General features: G+C 47.0%; 1 protein-coding gene across 1 annotated transcript in view; it reads right to left on the minus strand.

Moving 5' to 3' along the window:
• The window catches only part of EFCAB6 (EF-hand calcium binding domain 6), a 274,701-nt gene that overhangs the window by 86,514 nt on the left and 168,397 nt on the right, over positions 1-19,790 (minus strand). The window contains exons 18-20 of the mRNA XM_032261403.1: positions 15,358-15,472; positions 12,520-12,656; positions 7,867-8,099 (exon numbers count right to left, since the gene is read on the minus strand). Coding sequence (XP_032117294.1) covers positions 7,867-8,099; positions 12,520-12,656; positions 15,358-15,472 — 485 coding nt within the window. The remainder of the gene's footprint in view (positions 1-7,866; positions 8,100-12,519; positions 12,657-15,357; positions 15,473-19,790) is intronic.

Genomic DNA, 19,790 nt, shown 5'->3' on the forward strand with positions numbered 1-19,790 from the left:
TGAGAACATGATTACTGTGTAGTTAAGAGTGACTTCTGGGTGGTGCACACGTGGGCTTCCCTGAAGAGCCCTGCAATGACTTTGAAAACAAAACTGATATTAAAACCACAGAAGGCACGTTAGGACTTGCAGTCTAAAACTAACTAGGCTGATTGCCTGCTAAAATAATGATAAAACATCAACACACAACAGAGGATTTTAACAGAGCCAGAGTGTCATAATCAAACACTTAAAATATCTAGGATACAGTCCAAACTGATATAAAAAACCAGAAAAATCTCAATAATGCTCAAGGTAAAAGACAACAGACACCAACCCCAAGATTAACTAGATGTTGAAATTGTCAGATTGTAAAGCAGCTGTTACATTCATGGAGTAAGAGCAAACATACTTGAAAGAAATAAGAAGGAAAAAGGAAATAGTAAAATACAATAACCGAAACAAGACGTTCACTGGATTGGCTGAGTGGCAGAATGGAATGACAGAGGAGTCAGCAAACTTGAAAACACATGAATAGAAATCTCTCAAACTGAACAAAAGACAAAATAAAAATAACGTAAGTCTCAGAGATACAAAGCCTGTGATACAAAGCCTGTGATACAAAACCAAAAGGTCTAAGCTTCATGTCATTGAGGTACCAAAAGGAGAGGAAAAAGACGGGTACAGAAAAGGAATTTTGAAAATGCCATACATTTGGTGTAAAACCTAAATTTACAGATTCAGAAGCTCGGTAAATCCAAAAAGGGATGAGCAAAAACAAAACAAACAAAAAACACCAAAAACCCAATGATCAAACAAATCAAACCATAAATTATACTCAATTATCTGAGAAACAAAAGATTAAAAAAAAAATCTCGAAAGTAGCCTGAATGGTCTGGTGCGGGGGCTCATGCCTGTAATCCAAGCACTTTGGGAGGTTGAGGAGGGAGGACTGCTTGAACTCAGGAGTTCGAGACCAGCATGGGCAATATGGTGAGACCCTGTCTCTAGAAAAAATACAAAGTTTAGGCATGATGGTGCTTGCCTGTGATTGCAGCTACTTGGGAGGCTGAGGTGGATCACTTGGACCAGTGATCAAGGTTGCAGTGAGCTGTGATCACACCGCTGCTCTCCAGCCTGAGTGACAGAGTGAGAGACCTTGTTTCCAAAAAAGAAGGAAGGAAGGAAGGAAGGAAGGAAGGAGGGAGGGAGGGAGAGAGGGAGGGAGGGAGGGAAGGAAGGAAGGAAGGAAGGAAAAGAAAGAAGAAGAAAGAAAAGAAAGAAAGAAAGAAAGAAAGAAAGAAAGAAAGAAGAAAGAGAGAAAGAGAGAGAGAGAGAGAGAGAGAAAGAGAGAAAGAGAGAAAGAGAGAAGGAAGGAAGGAAGGAAGGAAGGAAGGAAGGAAAGAAAGAAAGAGAAAAAGAAAGAAAGAGAAAAAGAAAGGAAGAAAGGAAGGAAGGAAGGAAGAAGGAAGGAAGGAAGGAAGGGAGAGAAAGAAAGGAAGGACAGAAGGATGGAAGGAGGGAAGGAGGGAAGGAGGGAAGGAAGAAAGGAATAAAGAAGCCTGGAAAAATGGTATATGCATATAACACACGAGTAAACTGAATACTTGCATACTTCTTGCCACAGACTATGGAGGCCAGAAGACCGTGGAACAACATTTTGAAAGTGCCAGAACAAAAGAACTGTCAACCCCAAACTGTATATCCAGCAAAAATATCTTCTGAGAATAAAGAATAAAGATATTATAAATAAAAGAAAATGAAATTTGTCTCCAACAGACCTGCTCTAAAAGACATCCTATAGGAAGTTCTTCAAGGGAAGAAGAATGATAGAGAGAGAAACTTAGAACTTCATAAAGAGAAGAGTAACAATAAAAATGGTAAATTCCTAGGAAATTATAATACATAATGTTTTTTCCTCATAGTTTCAAATATATGAAGCATAAACTGATAGCACTAGGAAAACAAATCGACAAATCCAAAGCTATTGCTGGAGACTTCAACACTCCTCTCTTACTAATTGATAGAATAGGGAGACAGAAAATAAGCAAGAATATAGAAGACCTGAACAATACTAATGACCAACTTGATCTGACATTTATAGAACACTCCATCCAACAGCACCAGAACACACATTCTTTTCAAATATACACAGAATATTTACCAAGACAAACCATATACATGGCCATAAAGCAAACCTCAACTAATTAAAAAGAATAGCACAGAAGATGTGTTCTCTGACCACAACAAAATTAAACTTGAATCAATAACAGAACAAGATTTAAACGCTATGCAATTTTTTTTTTTTTTGAGACGGAGTCTCACTCTGTCACCCAGACTGGAATGCAATGGCACTGTCTCAGCTCACTGCAACCTCCACCTCCTGGGCTCAAGTGATTCTTCCTCAGCCTCCTCAGTAGCTGGAATTACAGGCACCCACCACCAGGCCCAGCTAATTTTCTTTCTTTTTTTTTTGTATTTTTAGTAGAGACAGGGTATTGCCATGCTGGCCAGGCTGGTTTCAAACTCCTGATCTCAGGTGATATGCCCAGCTCAGCCTCTGAAACTGCTAGGATTACAGGCGTGAGAAACCACATCCAGCCTGAACACTATGCAAATATTTTGAAATTAAACAACACACTTCCAAATAATCCATGGATCCAAGAGGAAGTCTTAAGGGAAATTAGAAAATAATTTGAAATGAATAAAAATAAAAACTACAACATATTCAGATTTGTTAAATGCAGCTAAATCAGTGCCTACAGGGAAACACATTACATTAATGGCTTATATTAGAGAAAAAAGGATTCAAATAAAAACTATGAGTTTCCAATTTAAGAAAGTATAAAAGAGAAACTACATCTAAAACAAGCAGAAAGAAGGAAATAATAAAGACCCAAAATCAATGACATTGTAAACAGAAAAACTGAGAAAAATAAATAAAACAAAAGCTAGTTCTTTTAAAAGATCTATGAATGTGATAAGCCTTAGCTGGGCTGATGAAGAAGAAAGGAGAGATGACACCAACTATGAAAATCATAAATTAAATTAGGAATCTCACTAAACACTTCACAGATACTTAAAAAAATAATAAAAGAAAACTATGAACCATTTTAATTCCATGAATTTGACAACTTTAATGACCAACATGTTGAAAGATGTAAATTACCAAAACTCACTCGAGATGAAATAGAAACTCTGAATAATCCAATAACTATTAAATTAACTGGATTTATAGTTACAAACCTTCCAACAAAGGACATTCCAGGACTTGATGATTTCACTGGTTAATTCAATCAAATATCTAAGAAAGAATAACAATTCTATACAATCCAGAAAATAGAACAGAAAGGAATACTCCCAGTTTATTTTATGAAGCTAGGAGTGCCATATCAAAATCAGGATTGGTATTCAAGACTTTTATTCTTAGATGTCTTCCAAAATAAATCACTTATTTTCTTTATAAAATAAACCTCATTCTGGCCAGATGCAGTGGCTCACACCTGTAATCCCAGCACTTTGGGAGGCCAAGGCAGGTGGACCACCTGAGGTCAGGAGTTTCAGACCAGACTGGCCAACGTGGTGAAACCTCGTCTATACTAAAAATAAAAAAAAATTAGCTGGGTGTGGTGGCACGCATCTGTAGTTCCAGCTACTTGAGAGGCTGAGGCAGGAGAATCACTTGAAGCTGAGAGGCAGATGTTGTAGTGAGCCGAGATGGCGCCTTTGCACTCCAGCCTGGGTGACGAGAGCGAAACTCAGTCTCAAAAAAAAAAAAAAAACCTCATTCTATTTTGCAATTATCATCTGGATCCATTAAACCTTCTTATATATCTATGACACATTGACACAGTATGCAGTCTTAGTGATGTTGATTTTAATCTCACTATAACCTCGTAATCTACTATATTATCCTAAATAATATTTCATCATTACTCTTCAGTTATTCCCAACTATGCTTTAAGAAATGAGAGACAGAGACAACAACAAAACAAAAATGACAGAATCACCTAGCAGGATGAGATCACGTCGAAATGAACCAGCCCTGGGACATCAGCCTTCAGTGTTCCTGCTGCAGTGGCCAAAGTCCTACAGAGTTTCTCAGGAACGTATAAAAGAAGAGTGACACCATGCTTGTAGTGCTGTGTTAGATTTCACTGAATACAGCTGGAAATTCAGAGTTCCTTCTTTATGCCCAAATGGCTAAGGACGCAAAGTTCGAGATAGGAAGAGATTTCACAATTATGAGATGACTCAGAGAAATGCAGAGACAGAACAGCACTCTAGATTCCAACAATGATGGTAATATTGATCGTATCAGCCAAAGCGCTTGATGACTGAATGATACATTTCTGAGGATAAAAAAGGAAATGTGGTATTTTCATTCAGTTAGTCATCCAACAGGACGGATCTGATGCAGTATTTGGTGATGGACTATCTAATTTTGCTAAAAGGACACAATGAGAATATTCTTTCATCTTTTAAGATGTTTGCACATCAAAATGTACTCCATGCATGTTGTAAGTGAATAAATGGTCAAGGCAAGTGTGTTTTAAACAAGGATTGGAAGGGAATCGAAGATGTAGTAAAAAAAAAAAAAAAAAAAAGGAATAAGTCACCGGACGTGGTGGCTCACACCTGTAATCCTAGTACGTTGGGAGGCACATTGGGAGGTGGGCGGATCACGAGGTCAGGAGTTTAAGATCAGCCTGACCAACATAGTGAAACCCCATCTCTACTGAAAATACAAAAATTAGCCAGCCATGGTGGTGTGTACCTGTAATCCCAGCTACTCAGGAGGCTGAGGCAGGAGAATCGCTTGAATCCAGGAGGCGGAGGTTGCAGTGAGCCGAGATTGCGCCATTGCACTCCAGCCTGGGTGACAGAGAGAGACTCTGTCTCAAAAAAAATAAATAAATAAAAAGGAATAAGTTATTAGACCAATCATTCATTCTATTTGGTATTTATATTTCTTAAAATGCAAATATTTTGCAGTTAGGAAGCAAACAAGATAGTGTCCTCTTTTCAGCAAAGTTATGAACTTTCAACATTTTCAAAAGTATTGTGTTTTTCTGATGCAGCTGGAAAGCGAAGGCCCAGAGAACAGAGGGGTCCAACCAAGAGAGCAGGAAGGCTTCCGGAAAGGGGCGGTATCCAGGTCTGCTTGGTGGTGGAGGTGGAACAGGGCAGGCTATCCAGGCATACGAGGCGGCCCCTCCCAACAGGCTCCCTGGGCTCAAATCCCTACCCCACTACTCATTATCTGTGTCCTTCTAGCCATGTCACTAACTGTTCTCTGAGCCCCCCACTCCTAGGGCTTCATCTGTGAAGCCAGCTAGGAATGCCTTCTTTCAGGGCTGCTGGGATATTAAAGGGCATGTCTTCAGGAAACACAGCACAGGGCCTAGCCAGGGTGGACTTGGCTTTCTAAAGCAATGTCTTGGTTTGGGCCTCAGAGCTGTCTCTCCATCAGACCCCAGGGACCAAGCCAGGTCCCACTGGGCTGTAGCCTGTCCTCCTTTGTGTCCACCCTCCACTCCAGGATGCTGAAGGATCTTTCTAAAGCACAGTGTGACTTCCTCACCCCATAGCATACAGCCTTCCCTGCCTACCAATGGAAGATGATACCCTTCACAGCCTGCCCTCCTGCCCTCTTGGCCTCCTCCCTCACCAGGCCTACCATGCAGGCTGCTCCCACACATGCATCCTCTCCCCATTTCCCAAATGTGCTCAACACACCTGCCTGCCTCTGTGATTTTTTTTTTTTTTAGACAGAGTGTCACTCTTCGCCAGGCTGGAGTGCAGCGGCATGATCTTGGCTCACTGCAGCCTCCATGTCCCACATTCAAGCGATTCTCCTGCCTCAACCTCCCAAGTAGCTGGAACCACAGGCACGCGCCATTACGCCCAGCTACTTTTTGAATTTTTAGTAGAGATGGGTTTCAACATGTTGGCCAGGATGATCTCGAACTCCTGACCTTGTAATCCACCTCAGTTTCCCAAAGTGCTGGAATTACAGGTATGAACCACCACGCCCAGCTGCCTCTGTGATTTTGCAAATGCCCTTCCCTGGTCTGGAATGACCTTTCCTCCAGCCTGCACCTGGCAAACTCTTACTCAAACTTCAAGATCCAGCTCAAATGTCCCTACTTTTCCTGAGCAACTCACGGGTGCCTCCCTCTGTTCCTGTGGCACTTCGGTCATCTTCTATTTCTAAGTAGCTCTTTATTTTTGTACCTGCCTTGTATTCAACCCTGAGCCCTTCAAAAGGAGCATCTGGGTCTTATTCACTGTTGTACTATCTAGTCCTGGGATGATGTCTAGCACGTAGTAGACCCTTAGAAAATCTTTGATGATTGAGTGTATAAATACAAATAAGGTGAGTCATCTGAACAGAAAACTGCACTGTATGGTTGAAACTTTCCATGTTCATTCTGCAGAGAATGGAAAATGAACTTTCTCCAGAGAACTTTTTGGGGAAGGATTTTGTTTGTTTGTTTTAATGTTAGGCAATCAAGTCTCATAATAAAGCTCCTGAGAACCTGAACTGTTGGAAGCAGGTGTCCAACTTAACGTGTTAGATAATCATTTTGCTTAGGAAGAGACTATCATCATTTTCTTTCTTGCTTATTTTTAATTTTTTTAGAGTAGGCAAAATAAAACCTATGAATTCAGGGGGAGAAATTAGCATACAAGATCAGAAGGCCTTCTGCAGTCTAGCCAAGTGTCGCAGTAGTCTGGCCCAGTGGCCTTGGCTTCCAGAGGCTCCACTTTCAGGGAGCTGCCCTTGCCTAGGTAGCAGCGATACCTGTCTGGAACCCCTGGGGGCTGTGAGTGCCTCAAGGGCAAAACAGCATAGTGAGTGCCACTATGATGCTGTATCATCACGTAGGAAGACACACCTTGGTACTAGTATAGCACATAGCACTTTGGAATTACTCGTGTGATAATAATTGGTCAAGGAGGAGCTGACTAGCTACCTCACTCATGTGTGCCGGCTCTCAGCAGGGAGTGACGGGGACAGGCCATCCCCTGGTGCCACTGTTGGATGGGGTCGGATAGTAGCCCCACTGTGTCTTCAAGGAGCGTACGTTCTCCCTGGGAGAAGGCCAAGGAGGCAGCACTGAGTTGGAGCTCAGCGGGACACTGAGATTGTCCTGGCTGGGAGAGGCCATGTGGGCTGAGGAGGGGTCTGGGGGGAAGCCCTGCTTGGGGAGCGGCTGGAGGAGTTCTTGCATCTCCTGAGGCAGTTGGCACAGATAACTTCTCAGTGCCCGTCAATTACCACAAGATGGTCTGCGTTCCCCAAATTCATGCCCTTCACCTAGATTAACATCTGGAGGTGAGGAGGAGGTAGGAGACATCAGTTCCGGAAGAAGGTTACTGTGTTCACTTGACAAAGATTTAACTGCACTGAGTTTGTGCACAGCCCTCTGCCTGCCCTGCAGAGGAAGGGCCCAGCCTTGGACAGAGGACAGGCTGTGCTCATAGGTCTCTCAAGCTTACATTTTAAAAGGCTGAGCAAAAAGCATATATTTTTGACCCCAGGTTAATACATAGAAAAATAAGTCTATGTATGTATGTATGTGTATATATATTTTTCATACACATATGAATATATATGTAAGTATATGCATATGCCAAAAGACTGAAATGATACCCAGCAAAATAGAAAAATGATGCTCACAGGTGGTAAGACCAGGGCTGTGTTTTCTGGCTGGTCTACACCGAATGCATATTTCTTGTATGACTTTTTTGGAACCAAGAAAAAGAAAAACACAATTGCTCCATTCTTTGTATCCCTTTGCGGATGCGATGGAAACGCCAGACTTCATGGCAGCACCGGCCAGCAGACAGAAAAGACACTGAACCACGCTGCCTTCTTACCTAATGAGTCTTTGAGGTGCTTCGTCTGTTCTCAATGGTCTCTTCTCACACAGATTTCGAAATTCCCGAAAATTTAAAGTGACGCTAAGTCTCAAGCCGAGGAAGCTGAGAAAGCGCTCAAACTCTTGGTCTTTGAGATTGAGCAGCAGGTGGAGAAGCAATCTGTGAAGGTCATGCATGTTGATGATGCCATCCCTGTCAGTGTCGATTTTAAAGAAGGCAGAGTAGGGGTCCTAAAAACAAAACACCCACATGTCAAAGCACTTCCCTGTAAGCCCTGGATGGCGACATATGCATACCCCCAGGTGTACAGCCTCACCTCCACAGGAGGAGGGGAAGCTTCGCTGGGTCCTGGCTATTGCTTTGAGAGACTCAGCTGTTCCATGAATGTCCTTACCATGCTTTGCTTTTCCCAAGAAATTACAAAGCTCTCCAGCTACCCAGAAGATATCAACGATCCCCTTTGAATGCAAAGAGTTCAGGGAAAGGAACAAACACTGCATTTCTTTCCCTTCTACACTCTCCATTTGTGGAGCTTAGACTTCTAGTACAGGAAGGAAGGGAAGGAGAAAGTGCTGGCAGTTTCTGGTGCATATGGACATCCCTCTCACAATTTTTGATGTCACTTTTTTTTTTTTTTTTTTTTTTTTGCGGCGGAGTTTCGCTCTTGTTTCCCAGGCCGGAGTGCAATGGCGCGATCTCGGCTCACCGCAACCTCCGCCTCCTGGGTTCAGGCAATTCTCCTGCCTCAGCCTCCTGAGTAGCCTGGATTACAGGCAGAAGCCACCATGCCCAGCTAATTTTTTTGTATTTTTTAGTAGAGACGGGGTTTCACCATGTTGACCAGGATGGTCTCGATCTCTTGATCTCGTGATCCACCCGCCTCGGCCTCCCAAAGTGCTGGGATGATGTCACTTTTATAATGTTTGGCCACTTCTGTCTACAGGCAAACAAATACCGCACTGAATCTCACGCCAGGGAGCCACCCGAAGGCCAGGCCTCCATTTCAATGACCATGATAGAGGTCAGCTGTGTCTGGGAGCCACAAGCCTGCCACATCTGAAGGAATTCTGCTCAGTCCATCGCAGTGCTTGGAGGGCACAGAGATTCCTATTTTGCAGATGAGGAAACAGAGGCTCAGGGTTCCCAGGGAATCTGTGACTAGGGACCCTGCTGCGTGACAGAACGTGTACTCTGGAGGCAGGTGGCTTAGTTGCCAATCCTAGCTCTGCCACCTACAAGCAACACGACCATGGGTGAGACAGTTAACCTTGTGGTGCTTCTGTTTTCTCATCTGTAAAATGGGGACTATGACAGTTCTTGTGTGGGAAGTAGAAAAGGTCCTTTTTAAAGTTTCCTTGTTAAAGAGTAAGTGTGGTAATAACTTTGTTAAGCCCCACCCTATGTAGCTGTTGGACGTTCCATGCTTACAGGCACATAGTACACTCTATGTCCTTGTACCTTTTTTTTTTTTTTTTTTTTTTGAGACAGAGTCTTGCTCTTTTGCCAGGCGCCAGGCTGGAGTGCAGTGGCGTGATCTTGGCCCACTGCAACCTCTGCTTCCTGGTTTCAAGCAATTCTCCTGCCTCAGCCTCCCGAGTAGCTGGGACTACAGGCGCATGCCACCACACCGAGCTACTTGTTTGTATTTTTAGTAGAGATGGGGTTTCACTTTGTTGGCCAGGATGGTCTCGATCTCTTGACCTCACGATCTACCCACCTCAGCCTCCCAAAGTGCTGGGCTTACAGGCATGAGCCACCGCCCTCAGCCATGTCTTTGTACTTTAACCAAGATATCTGTGCTAGACCTACTCACAGGCATGTCCCAGCTCTCCATTGCTTTCACCTGTTTAGAAAAGTTTTAAGTTATTAGCCAATCAGGTTTTAGGTTAGATTGTGAGGTCTGGCTCCAGCCGATGAAAATCAGACACAGCAGTAAGGATGCCCCCAAATGTGTAAGAAATAAATTTTTCTGTTTTCCTTTGTTCACTGTACTCTCTTGGCTAGTGAGGGTACCCTTCCTGCATTCCAGGAAGTAAAAATTGCATTGCTGAAAGATCCTTTGTCTCAGTGATAATTTTTCTTTGCAGCACCAAGCATCTATTTCCAACACCCTGCTTCCTTGGGTTGTTTGTGAGGAGTGAATTTGCTAACGATGCAAAGTGCTTAGAATGAGCCTGGCTTTTTTGGCACTGTAAAATGCTGTTTGTTGCAACTGCCATTGCCTAAGATCATACAGCAAGTGCAAGCCTGCCCGGGCCAATGCCTGTTTCCCACATGTAACTGCTTCCTGCGTCTCAGGCCTGAAAAGTTGCTGATGTGGCCCCAACCCACCTCGCTCCATCAGCACCTGTTACAGGCTCCTCCCACAGAGGTTACTTAGGGTATCAGGCAAGACCTGCTACGACCCGAGTGTCTCATGAAAGTGTGTGAGGATGTTGTGGAAAGCTCTGTCTGTATTCACTCATATATTCATTCACCAAAAATGATTCAGCACCTAATATGTGCAAACACTATGCTAAATGCTGTGGAAATCAATTTAAAAGATGCCGCCCCTGCCTCTGGGAGACAACAGGGAGGCTGATGTCTAACTCTGCCTGAGGGGGCCTCTGGGGGTGCAGGCCCATCTGTTCCTTGACGATTCCCTCTACACTGCCAGCCCCAAGCCCTCACACCCACAGCCTCACATCTCCAGTGGTTTGGGGGCATTTTCTCTGGGATGTCAAAGTGAACATGGCACCAGTCAAACTCCTGACCTCCAATCCCTGTCCCCACCCTGCTCCTCCCAAGTCTTCCCATCTCAGTATGTAGAACTCATTCCTTCCAGTTGCTCAGACACAAACCTGGAAGCTGTTCTGAGCCCTTACTTCCTCTCACATCCCACATCCAGTCTGCCTACACATCCCTCTGGCTGTCCCTTCAGATTGGGTTAGAACTGGACCCCGTCTCCAAGGTTCACTGCCTCAGCCCCCACCTGAGGCCGCTGGAGTCCTGCAGGAACCTTGTGATGGCTCCCAGCTGCTACTATCAGCTCCATGGCCTCCTCTGCTCTGCACAGTCTCCACTGGGAGAGGCGAGGAGTGTGCGAGGGAGAGAGGAGAGAGTCTGAGAGAGGGGACAGGGAGGGGCCTGTGTTGCAATGGGCAAAGTGCAGTGAGGCAGCTGTCAGGCTTCTGCAGCTGGGGTGTCCATATGGGCACTGCCAACCAGCATAGAGGGGCAACTGCTCCTGGAGCCCTTGCCTCCCTTCTGCCCTCTCTCTCTGCAGTGGCCACTGTCTCCCACCCAGCCGGGCTTTCCTTTGGAGGACCAGGCACTTCTCACCTAAACGATACCTGCCTCCTCCATGCTGGAGCTCACAGGCCAGTTGTACCCAGAGTGCTCCTCTTGGCCAGCCATTAGCCTGGATTTGATCATTAGGACCAATCCTTTTCTATGTATGCGATCATATTTTTTCAAACCAAAAATTAGGATGCACACTCTGAAAACTGGACTGAATGTTCAAAGCCTGAGCCCTGCTGGAAAGTCTGAGCTGGGCTGACATCATAAATGCACGGATGTTGGCATGGGAGCCTGGTGACCAAAATGAATCTCCAGGGGTGATCAGTCTAGGGAAGATGCTTCAGAGCACAGGAAATGGGGTGCTGCCCTCCCCACAGCCCCCAAAGCTACTCTAATACCCAGTCTCTCACCTGTCCCTTCCCTTCTGGACCTCACCCGTCTCCATTCTGCCTCTGGATGTGTTTCCCCCACCCCCCGGGGTCAGGATGCAGTCTAACTCCTTGGGCCCCTTGGCCCTGTCTCTCGGGGTTTGGCTTATTGAATTGATCTCCCTAACTTTATTTACCCTCTTTTACTTCTCATCAAAAAAAGAGCTCAGATCATCCTGTACTGGCCTCTATGTTTGAAAGGTGGCTGTCTACTTCTGTTTTGTATGTTACAACTTGCAGTGCCACACACACCTTCGCCGTGGCAAGCCACGTGCTTTTCCCTAGAGCCCATGCCTTGCCTGTCCCGGCCTGGCTCAGGCTGCCTTGTCTCCGGCTTACTCCCTCCTTTTCTAGCCAGTCCATGCTTAGGCTATATGATTCAGAGCAGGGGCCACCTCCTCCAGGAAGTTCTCCTTAAAGGGATCTTTTCCTTGTGCCTCATACGTTGCTTCAGTTCCTTCAACAACGGCCAATTCCTATGGATAGGGCTTGTCTATGTACCATCTGTATCTGGGATTAGACTGAGCTCCCTGGGGCAGGGCTGGTCACTTCCATCCCTAGCATGTAGCACAGATTCTAGCACATAGTAAGTGTATAACACCTGTTTGGTGAGTGAATGAATGAGGGAATGCATGAATGGATTCCAAAGTCACTGTACCATGGGTTGTCATGCTGCTTCCCCACCAACCTCTGCCCCTTGTGAAAAGGGTTTCCTTACCCTTCTGCCAGCAAAGCATCCACAGGGAGGCCCTCAGGGAGGGAGGAATCCCCCATCCTCCCCACACACCTCTCTCTGACCAATGCTGGGTCTGTGGAGGGAAATGCTCTGTGTCCCTTGGGCTGACCAGGACATGACCTGCATCAGGACTCACACCCACTTGGGCTGCGTGGTTGGGAGCGGGGGAGGCCTAGAGAGGCCAAGCGGCAGACAGTCACAGTTTACCCGGAATGACTCCTTCAGCCTCCTGGGGAAAAGCTTCAGGCATTCTTCTGCAGTGATAAAGTGGCTGTTCACATAACTTTTTGAAGGAGTTGGAGGCTGCAGCGGCGGAGTGGCTTCCGGTGCTCTCATTGGAGGATCTATAATAATTACATAGATCAGGTTTCCAAGAGTGCTGGCTGGCTTCGTTTCTACATTAACACTTTATCTCTGCCTGTCCCGAACCCTGCTAAAACCCCATACAGTACGCTCCTGTGAGCTGCACACAGCACTGACTTTCTTACTATCTAGCTTCTTTTCCTTCAATTTCTCAGACACTTTCCTCCTCTTCCAGGAGGGACTGTGCTCCAGACTACAAGGCCTCCTTTTACCCTCACAGACTGTGCTTGGCACCCTGGCAAGGGGCCAGGCGGTGGGGTGGGGGTGTTATCTGCCAGGCAGGAAGGAACCAGAGGGAGGCCACGTGCAGCATCTGCTGTGAGGTGGGTAAGGCAGAAACCATGCTCAAGAGGGACAGAGGATGCCCACAAGCTTGGGGCACCCTGTCCCCCTCCCATCTGCCCACACACCATGGGGAGGGCGCAGGTGCAACAGGTGCAGAGAACCACATCTGGAACCAAGTCCCAGGACTTACTGGTCCTGTGTCTCTTGTTCATCTCCCAATTCCTAGAGGAGGAGAATGAGAATTCCTGCCTCTTTTTTTGGTTTCCTGGAATCATGTCCTAAAGACAAGAATATATAATTCATTCAATATTCATTAGTTCGGTGGCTATTTCTTGACCACGCATCTGTTAAGTAACATGCTGAGGCCTTCATCTGTTTCTTGGTCCTTCCAGCAACGCTCAGGAGAAGGTCCTCATGTTGGTTTACACACAAGACAACCTATCATAATGCGTACTTTACCTGTAGGGCGGTAAGGCTTGGGGGCCGCCGGCTCTCCTGGGAGGTGGAGCTGTGGAGAGCACAGCTGAATCCAGGCTGATACCAGAACACAGCTGGTTCCCTACTTCCTATGCCCTCTCCCTCCCCTAAAATTAAGGAAGGAAATGTAACCTTTCCTTAAAAACTCCACGTCGGGTGCCGGGCATGGTGGCTCACGCCTGGAATCCCAGCACTTTGGGACACCAAGGCAGGCAGATCATGAGGTCGAGAGATCAAGACCATCCTGGCCAATATGGTGAAACCCTGTCTCTACTAAAAATACAAAAATTAGCTGGGTGTGGTGGCATGCGCCTGTAGTCCCAGATACTCGGGAGGCTGAGGCAGGAGAATTGCTTGAACCCAGGAGGCAGAGGTTGCAGTGAGCTGAGATTGTACCACTGCACTCCAGCCTGGCAACAGAGTGAGACTCCATCTCAAAAAAAAAAAAAAAAAAAAAAAAACAACCCTCCATATCTATTCAATCTCCATTAGGCTGGGGTCATCTGAGTGTGCCCCTGTGTCAGTGCCAGGCTACACACCAGGGACTTGGTTCCCGACGTGGTTCTCTGCACCTGTTGCACATGCGTCCTCCACAGAGTGTGGTAGGTAAATGGGTGGGGGACAGGTGCCCTGAGCTCGTGGGCATCCTCTGCCCCTCTTGAGCCTGGCTTCTGCTTCACCCACCTCACAGCAGAGGCTGCATGTGGCTTCCCTCTGGTTCCTTCCTGCCTGGCAGATAACACCCCACCCCACTGCCTGGCCCCTCTGCCACATCCCCCTGACTCCTAGCAGGGGCCACAGAGGGCCTTGCTCCCCACCTTGCTAGAATCTTCATGTGTGAGAAAGCAGCTTAGAGGGACAGGGAGGAGACAGGAAGAGGAGGAGCAAGAAGTGAGGGGAGAACATGGCCGGGCAGCCAGGAAGCCGGGAGCAGGTGACAGACACTGAGTCCAGTCCCGGCTGTGATGGCTTTGCCAGCACTGGAATCTCAGGTAAGTGACCTACACGTCCTGGGCCCCAATTTCCTTGCCTGAAAAATGAACGCACCTGGCATGTGGGATGTACTCCCTAAAATATAGGTAAGTTCCTTCTTCTTATTTTCCTTTAAAGATGTCAAAACACATACCCAGGGACAGTGCTGAAATTCTAAAATGCTCTGGCTTCTTGTGATGCCTTTTTTCAGAGGTGTGGGACCTCGCTGTTTAAGGGTGGGAAATGACAGTATGGCAAGGCTAGGGAAACCTTGGCGAGGATCCAGCCTGAGTCTCTGGGAAACTCACCACCTCAGTCAGTCACCTCCAGACCCAAGGCCAGGAGAACAGAAGATGCTCAGGGCTGCTGCATTCTGCCCGGCCAGCCTACAGGGGATTTGCAGCAAAGGAGGAGTATTCCATTGAGATATCTGTGTGATTCCTGCAGCTTCTCTAGAGGGCTTGGTTGTCCACCTAAATGTCTTTAGCTTGTGAGAAAGCACCATTACTGAGTGGAGAGGAGGCCCCAGCACACAGCACAAAGATGGGTTTCCTAACACCTGGTGGAGGGGGCGGGGGCTTGGGGCATGGCTGGGTAGCCTTTCTGAATCTCTGTGTCCTTCTCTGTCCACAGGGAGGAATAATATCTGTCTTGCCTGTGCGTGGTATTGTTAATTACAGACAACCAGCAACTACATTAGGGGAAAATCTTAAGGGCCATGAGGTGTGATTGAAGAAACAGGCTTTGTAGCACAAACTTTCTGAACCAATCTGCGCCCTGAGTTTGTAGAAGACTCAGGCAAAGCTCTGCACTCACAGTTCTGAACATGGTCAGATATAATTAAACAAAAGACGTTTGTTTGCAGCCCCGGAAGACACTTTGTTTCAACATCTCGGCTTAGGCTACTTCAACCCAAGTGGCCCGGTGGCACTGCTGGCCATTAGCTACCTTCAAATCCTGCTGCAAAATCAAGATAGCTCATCCCTTCCTTCTCAAAGCCTATTTTAGTGGCCAGCAGGGCGTACTGATCATCATCCATGGGCATCCCAGTGTCTTCCAGTACCTGATGAGGGAGAGAGGGGAGTGGAGAGGCGTTAGGTGGTCCCACGTGCCACTCCTCACAGAGCACCTCCTGATCCTGTGCTCCTGCTGCCCCTGCGCTGTCTCACAGCAGGGCCCACGATTGTTACCTGTCTGCCCCCACCCACAGGCTGCCAGAGGGTGGGGCCTGAGTCTCCTGTGTCCCTGGGCCTTGCCCAAGGCTTGTGTTTGTTGGGTGAGTGAGAGAACAAAGGGACAAGCGGCACAGTCAGCATGGTGCTCAGGCCCACAGGCGCCATGGCAGACTTTTCCAAGCTGTGCCATCCAAGATACCCAAAGCCACATTTGTCGCTCCCATGCCTTTACAGTCTCATACATTAGGTTTATGTTCACATATATTCAAGAAAACGATGGGCAGATCACGAGGTCAAGAGATCGAGACCATCCTGGCCAACATGGTGAAACCCCCGTCTCTACTAAAAATACAAAAATTAGCTGGGCGTCATGGCGTGTGCCTGTAGTCCTAGCTACTCAGGGGGCTGAGGTGGGAGAATCGCTTGAACCTGGGAAGCAGAGGTTGCAGGGAGCCGAGGTTGTACCACTGCACTCCAGCCTAGCGACACAGTGAGACTGTCTCAAAAAAAAAAAAAAGAAAACGAAATAAAGCAAGCAAGGTAGTTGAAGGAAGGAAAACTGAAGTCTTCATTCGAGTTTCATTATGGTCCCAGTTGACATGGAAAGCTACTGTGTTTTTTAATGTGGGGGGCATCCATGAATGCTCTTTTTTCTTCTCCATATGCTAGTTCACTTGCTGAAAGTTATTCTGGGTTCCTTCCTTCCAAAACGCATGGCCTACTGTTTCAATTTTGGGTATGTTGGGGGCAGAGGGAACACCTGAAAAAACACTCTTCTCTGCCCTGCAAATACTGAAGTGGAATTGTCTCCATGATGTCTCCTTAGGTATGACAGAAAAGATGATGCCCTTTGGCCAACAACCCAGACACGGCCACCTGCGTGGATGTGAGCCACCCAGTAAAGGAATGCTAGGCAGGACAGAGGCAGACCGAAGGCACCACCTCTGCTGATCTCAGAGTATTCACAGCCCCAATGGGTTTTCCTCCAGAAAAGAACACAGAATCATAGTTCTAAATGCATCTATGGGCCAAGGGGCCAAAGACATCCAGGATGACCAACCCCATCCGGAACAGGGGACAGAAGCCTTTCTAGGAGAACTGGGTTTGAGGATGGCTTGTGAAGAAAGTGTGTTGGCGGGATGAGGAATGCACAGGTGATTGTCAGCAAAGTCAACAAATGTCAGGTGGTCCTGATGCCACTGAAAGCCAGAGTAAGTTCCAGGTGGCGGAGCAGGGTAGAGGCGCTTGCTGCATTCAGTGGAAGAGGTGGCTGGGGAGGGAACGGAAGGACCAGGAAAGGCAGTGCTGTAGGGTCACCCTCATCACAGTCATGGTGCAGGACCACTTGGTCTCCATGTGTGCCAGGCACTGTGCGGGGCTCTGTATGGGCTCCACATGCATCTCATTTAATCCTCAGCAGAAGCCTAGAGAAAGGCACTCTTTCTAACCTCATTGTAATGCTGTGGAAATGGAGCCTTGGGAAGTTTGGGTCACTTTTCTCGCACACGTGAGTAGGAAGTAGCAGACCTGGGGTTTGCATCCAGTTCTTCTTCTTCCTCCTCTTCCTCTTTTTTTTTTTTTTTTTCCACAGTCTCACTCTGTCACTCAGGCTGGAGTGCATGGTGCTACCTAGGCTCACTGCAACCTCTGCCTCCCAGGTTCAAGTGATTCTACTGCCTCAGCCTCCTGAGTAGCTGGGATTACAGGTGTGTGCCACCATGCCTAGCTAATTTTCGTATTTTTAGTGGAGACAGGGTTTCACCATGTTGGCCAGGCTGGTCTCAAATGCCTGACCTCAGGTGATCTGCCCGCCTTGGCCTCCCAAAGTGCTGGGATTACAGGCATGAGCCACTGTGCCCAGCCTCAAACACAGTTCTTATCAACCACTGTGGTGAGATCTGCTGTTGGAATAAGGGAGCCTGGACAAAGAACAGGGACGATGAAAATGGGCAGGGAATGGCTCTGTGGGAGAGGGACACAGCTCCACCAGGGAGACCTGGTGTCCTCCATGTATCCAAAGAGGCCACACAGGCAAAGGCCAGTCTGAGCCTTGGTGGAGCCTGAAAGGACGGGAGGCCTCTAAGGAGCTGCCCTGAGCCCACCTCCCACCTGCCTTCCTATCTCCCCAGGAAGGCTGTCAGGAGACAGTTTCTCCTGCCTCCGGGTTCTGATAGGGTGAGGTGCTTTCTGCCCCCGCCCCTCACACTAGAGCTGCGGAAGGGAAACCTCTTGGCTGCAGTCTGGACGCGGCTCTCGGCAACAGGGCACACCACGCCTTGTGGCGCAGTCACCAGCTTCTTTTGTTTCGGTGTCATCCTTTTTGGTACTCGAGAAGAGGACCAGGGAGCTGACCCTTGTGTTTTATTCTACCTTTTGCAGTCTATGTAAATAACAAACAGTCTGATTATGAAAGTGGCATGCTGTGTCTTCGCTGGCCCAATCCGTCAGGCCTGGCCTTGGCTTGCTGCATGTGGAGGTTGACAGTAATCAGGCCATGAAGTGGCTGGTGCAGGGCTAGAAGCTGAGAGAAAAGGGAAGGGAGGCAGGTGCTACAGTGCTGCCCAGGGGGACCATGGCGGGTGGCAGCACAGGACTCCCAGGCTCTCCCTAGGGCCTGGCTGTGGACTTGGGCAGGAAGCACGTGACTGGGAACGGTGATGGTTCTGCGCCATCTGCACATACTCTCCAGCCCAGCTCTGCAGCAGAACCTGTCCCAGCACAGGTTGGCAATGACGTTCAGGTAGAAAGCTGTGGCCCCCGCAGAAGCACCCACAGCAGCAGTATGCCTCCGATTGGTTGCTTGCTTTGAAAAAAAAAAAAAAAAAAACTTTATATTTTGAAAACAATTGCACATGAATTATTCATGGAAAATTCTTCTTGCTCAGTTCTTCCACAAAACCATATGTAATGGATCGTAAGAAAATGTCTGCAGGCAAATGTTCCCCAGGCTGGAGGGCTGTGAGGTGCCAGGGAGATGCGTACCATCCCCTGAGGTACCATTTGTACCCCAGCAGCCTGTCCAGCAGTTGCAGGAGCGGAATCCCCAGGGGCGCAGAGCACAGCAGAGAACACAAACGCTGCAAATGCCATTCCCAGAAGAGGCTCAGGGCAGGCCACATATGGGAAGGTCTCTAATGCCTCTTGTGAGGCCCTCCTTGCACCACTTTCATTTCTAAGATGAACAGAGCAGCAAATCAACCAGATTTATCATGACCCTTGGAGGCGACATACAACACGAAGAAAGGCTCACCGGCAATGTTTATAAAGCAGATTTAAATGTTTGACTATTCAAGCCATTGTCTTTGGTCTTTTCCAGAAGGCATTCCTCTAAGAAAGTTGCTCAAAGACTGACAAACTACAGTCTAGCATGTTTTGATTCACCAGAGAGTCATACTCCTGCCATCCCTGGAGCATCCCTTAGATTGTAGACTGACTCTTCCCCAGGAGGCCACAACATTTCAGGGAACTGGTGCTGGGCCCTCTCCATGAAGGAAGATGCCCTGAGAGCATGCCCAATGATGAAGGTGAGGACTCAGACTTTTCTAAACGCAGTCCCTGTACAATATCCCTAAGCAGCTGCCAGTTTCTATGTGTGGCACCTGTTTGCTATGTCTCTCTGCAGCACTTCTTTGGTGGTTTCTATGTGATTACACTATGCGTTCTGACCTTTTCACAGTCTTTGTGTACTTAATATTATACCACTTCACATAAAATATAGAAACCTTGCAATCACACAGAGGTCTCCTGCACCCTGTTCTTATGCTATAGTTGACATTTGTTTCATATCTACCATATGTTATAAATCCCACAAGACAATGCCATGGTTTTTGCTTTGAATATTCCTATGCAGCTTTTAAATGAAGAAAAATAATAGCCTTCTATATTTAATTAGCTATTTGCCATTTCTAGTGTTCTTTGTTCTGCCATAAACAGCTAAGACTTCCTAGTATCAAATTCCTTCATCCGGAAACCTCCTTTAACATTCCTTGTAGTGAGGATCCACTTGTAATGAATTCCTAGCTTTTGTTTTGTTCAATTTGAAATCATCACCTTCATTCCTTAAGAAGACTTTGGCTGGGTATAAAATTATGGGTTGAGAGGTTTGGTTTTGCTTTTGCTTTTTTCCTTTCCATGTTACTGTTCCACTATCTTTAAACCTCTTCCCTTGTTTCTAATGCAAAGTCAGTGGTAATTTAAAATGTGGTT

This window comes from Sapajus apella, unplaced genomic scaffold (assembly GCF_009761245.1).
Source record: "Sapajus apella isolate SASKATOON/1434 unplaced genomic scaffold, GSC_monkey_1.0 scaffold123, whole genome shotgun sequence".
Taxonomy (NCBI): Eukaryota; Metazoa; Chordata; class Mammalia; order Primates; family Cebidae; genus Sapajus; species Sapajus apella.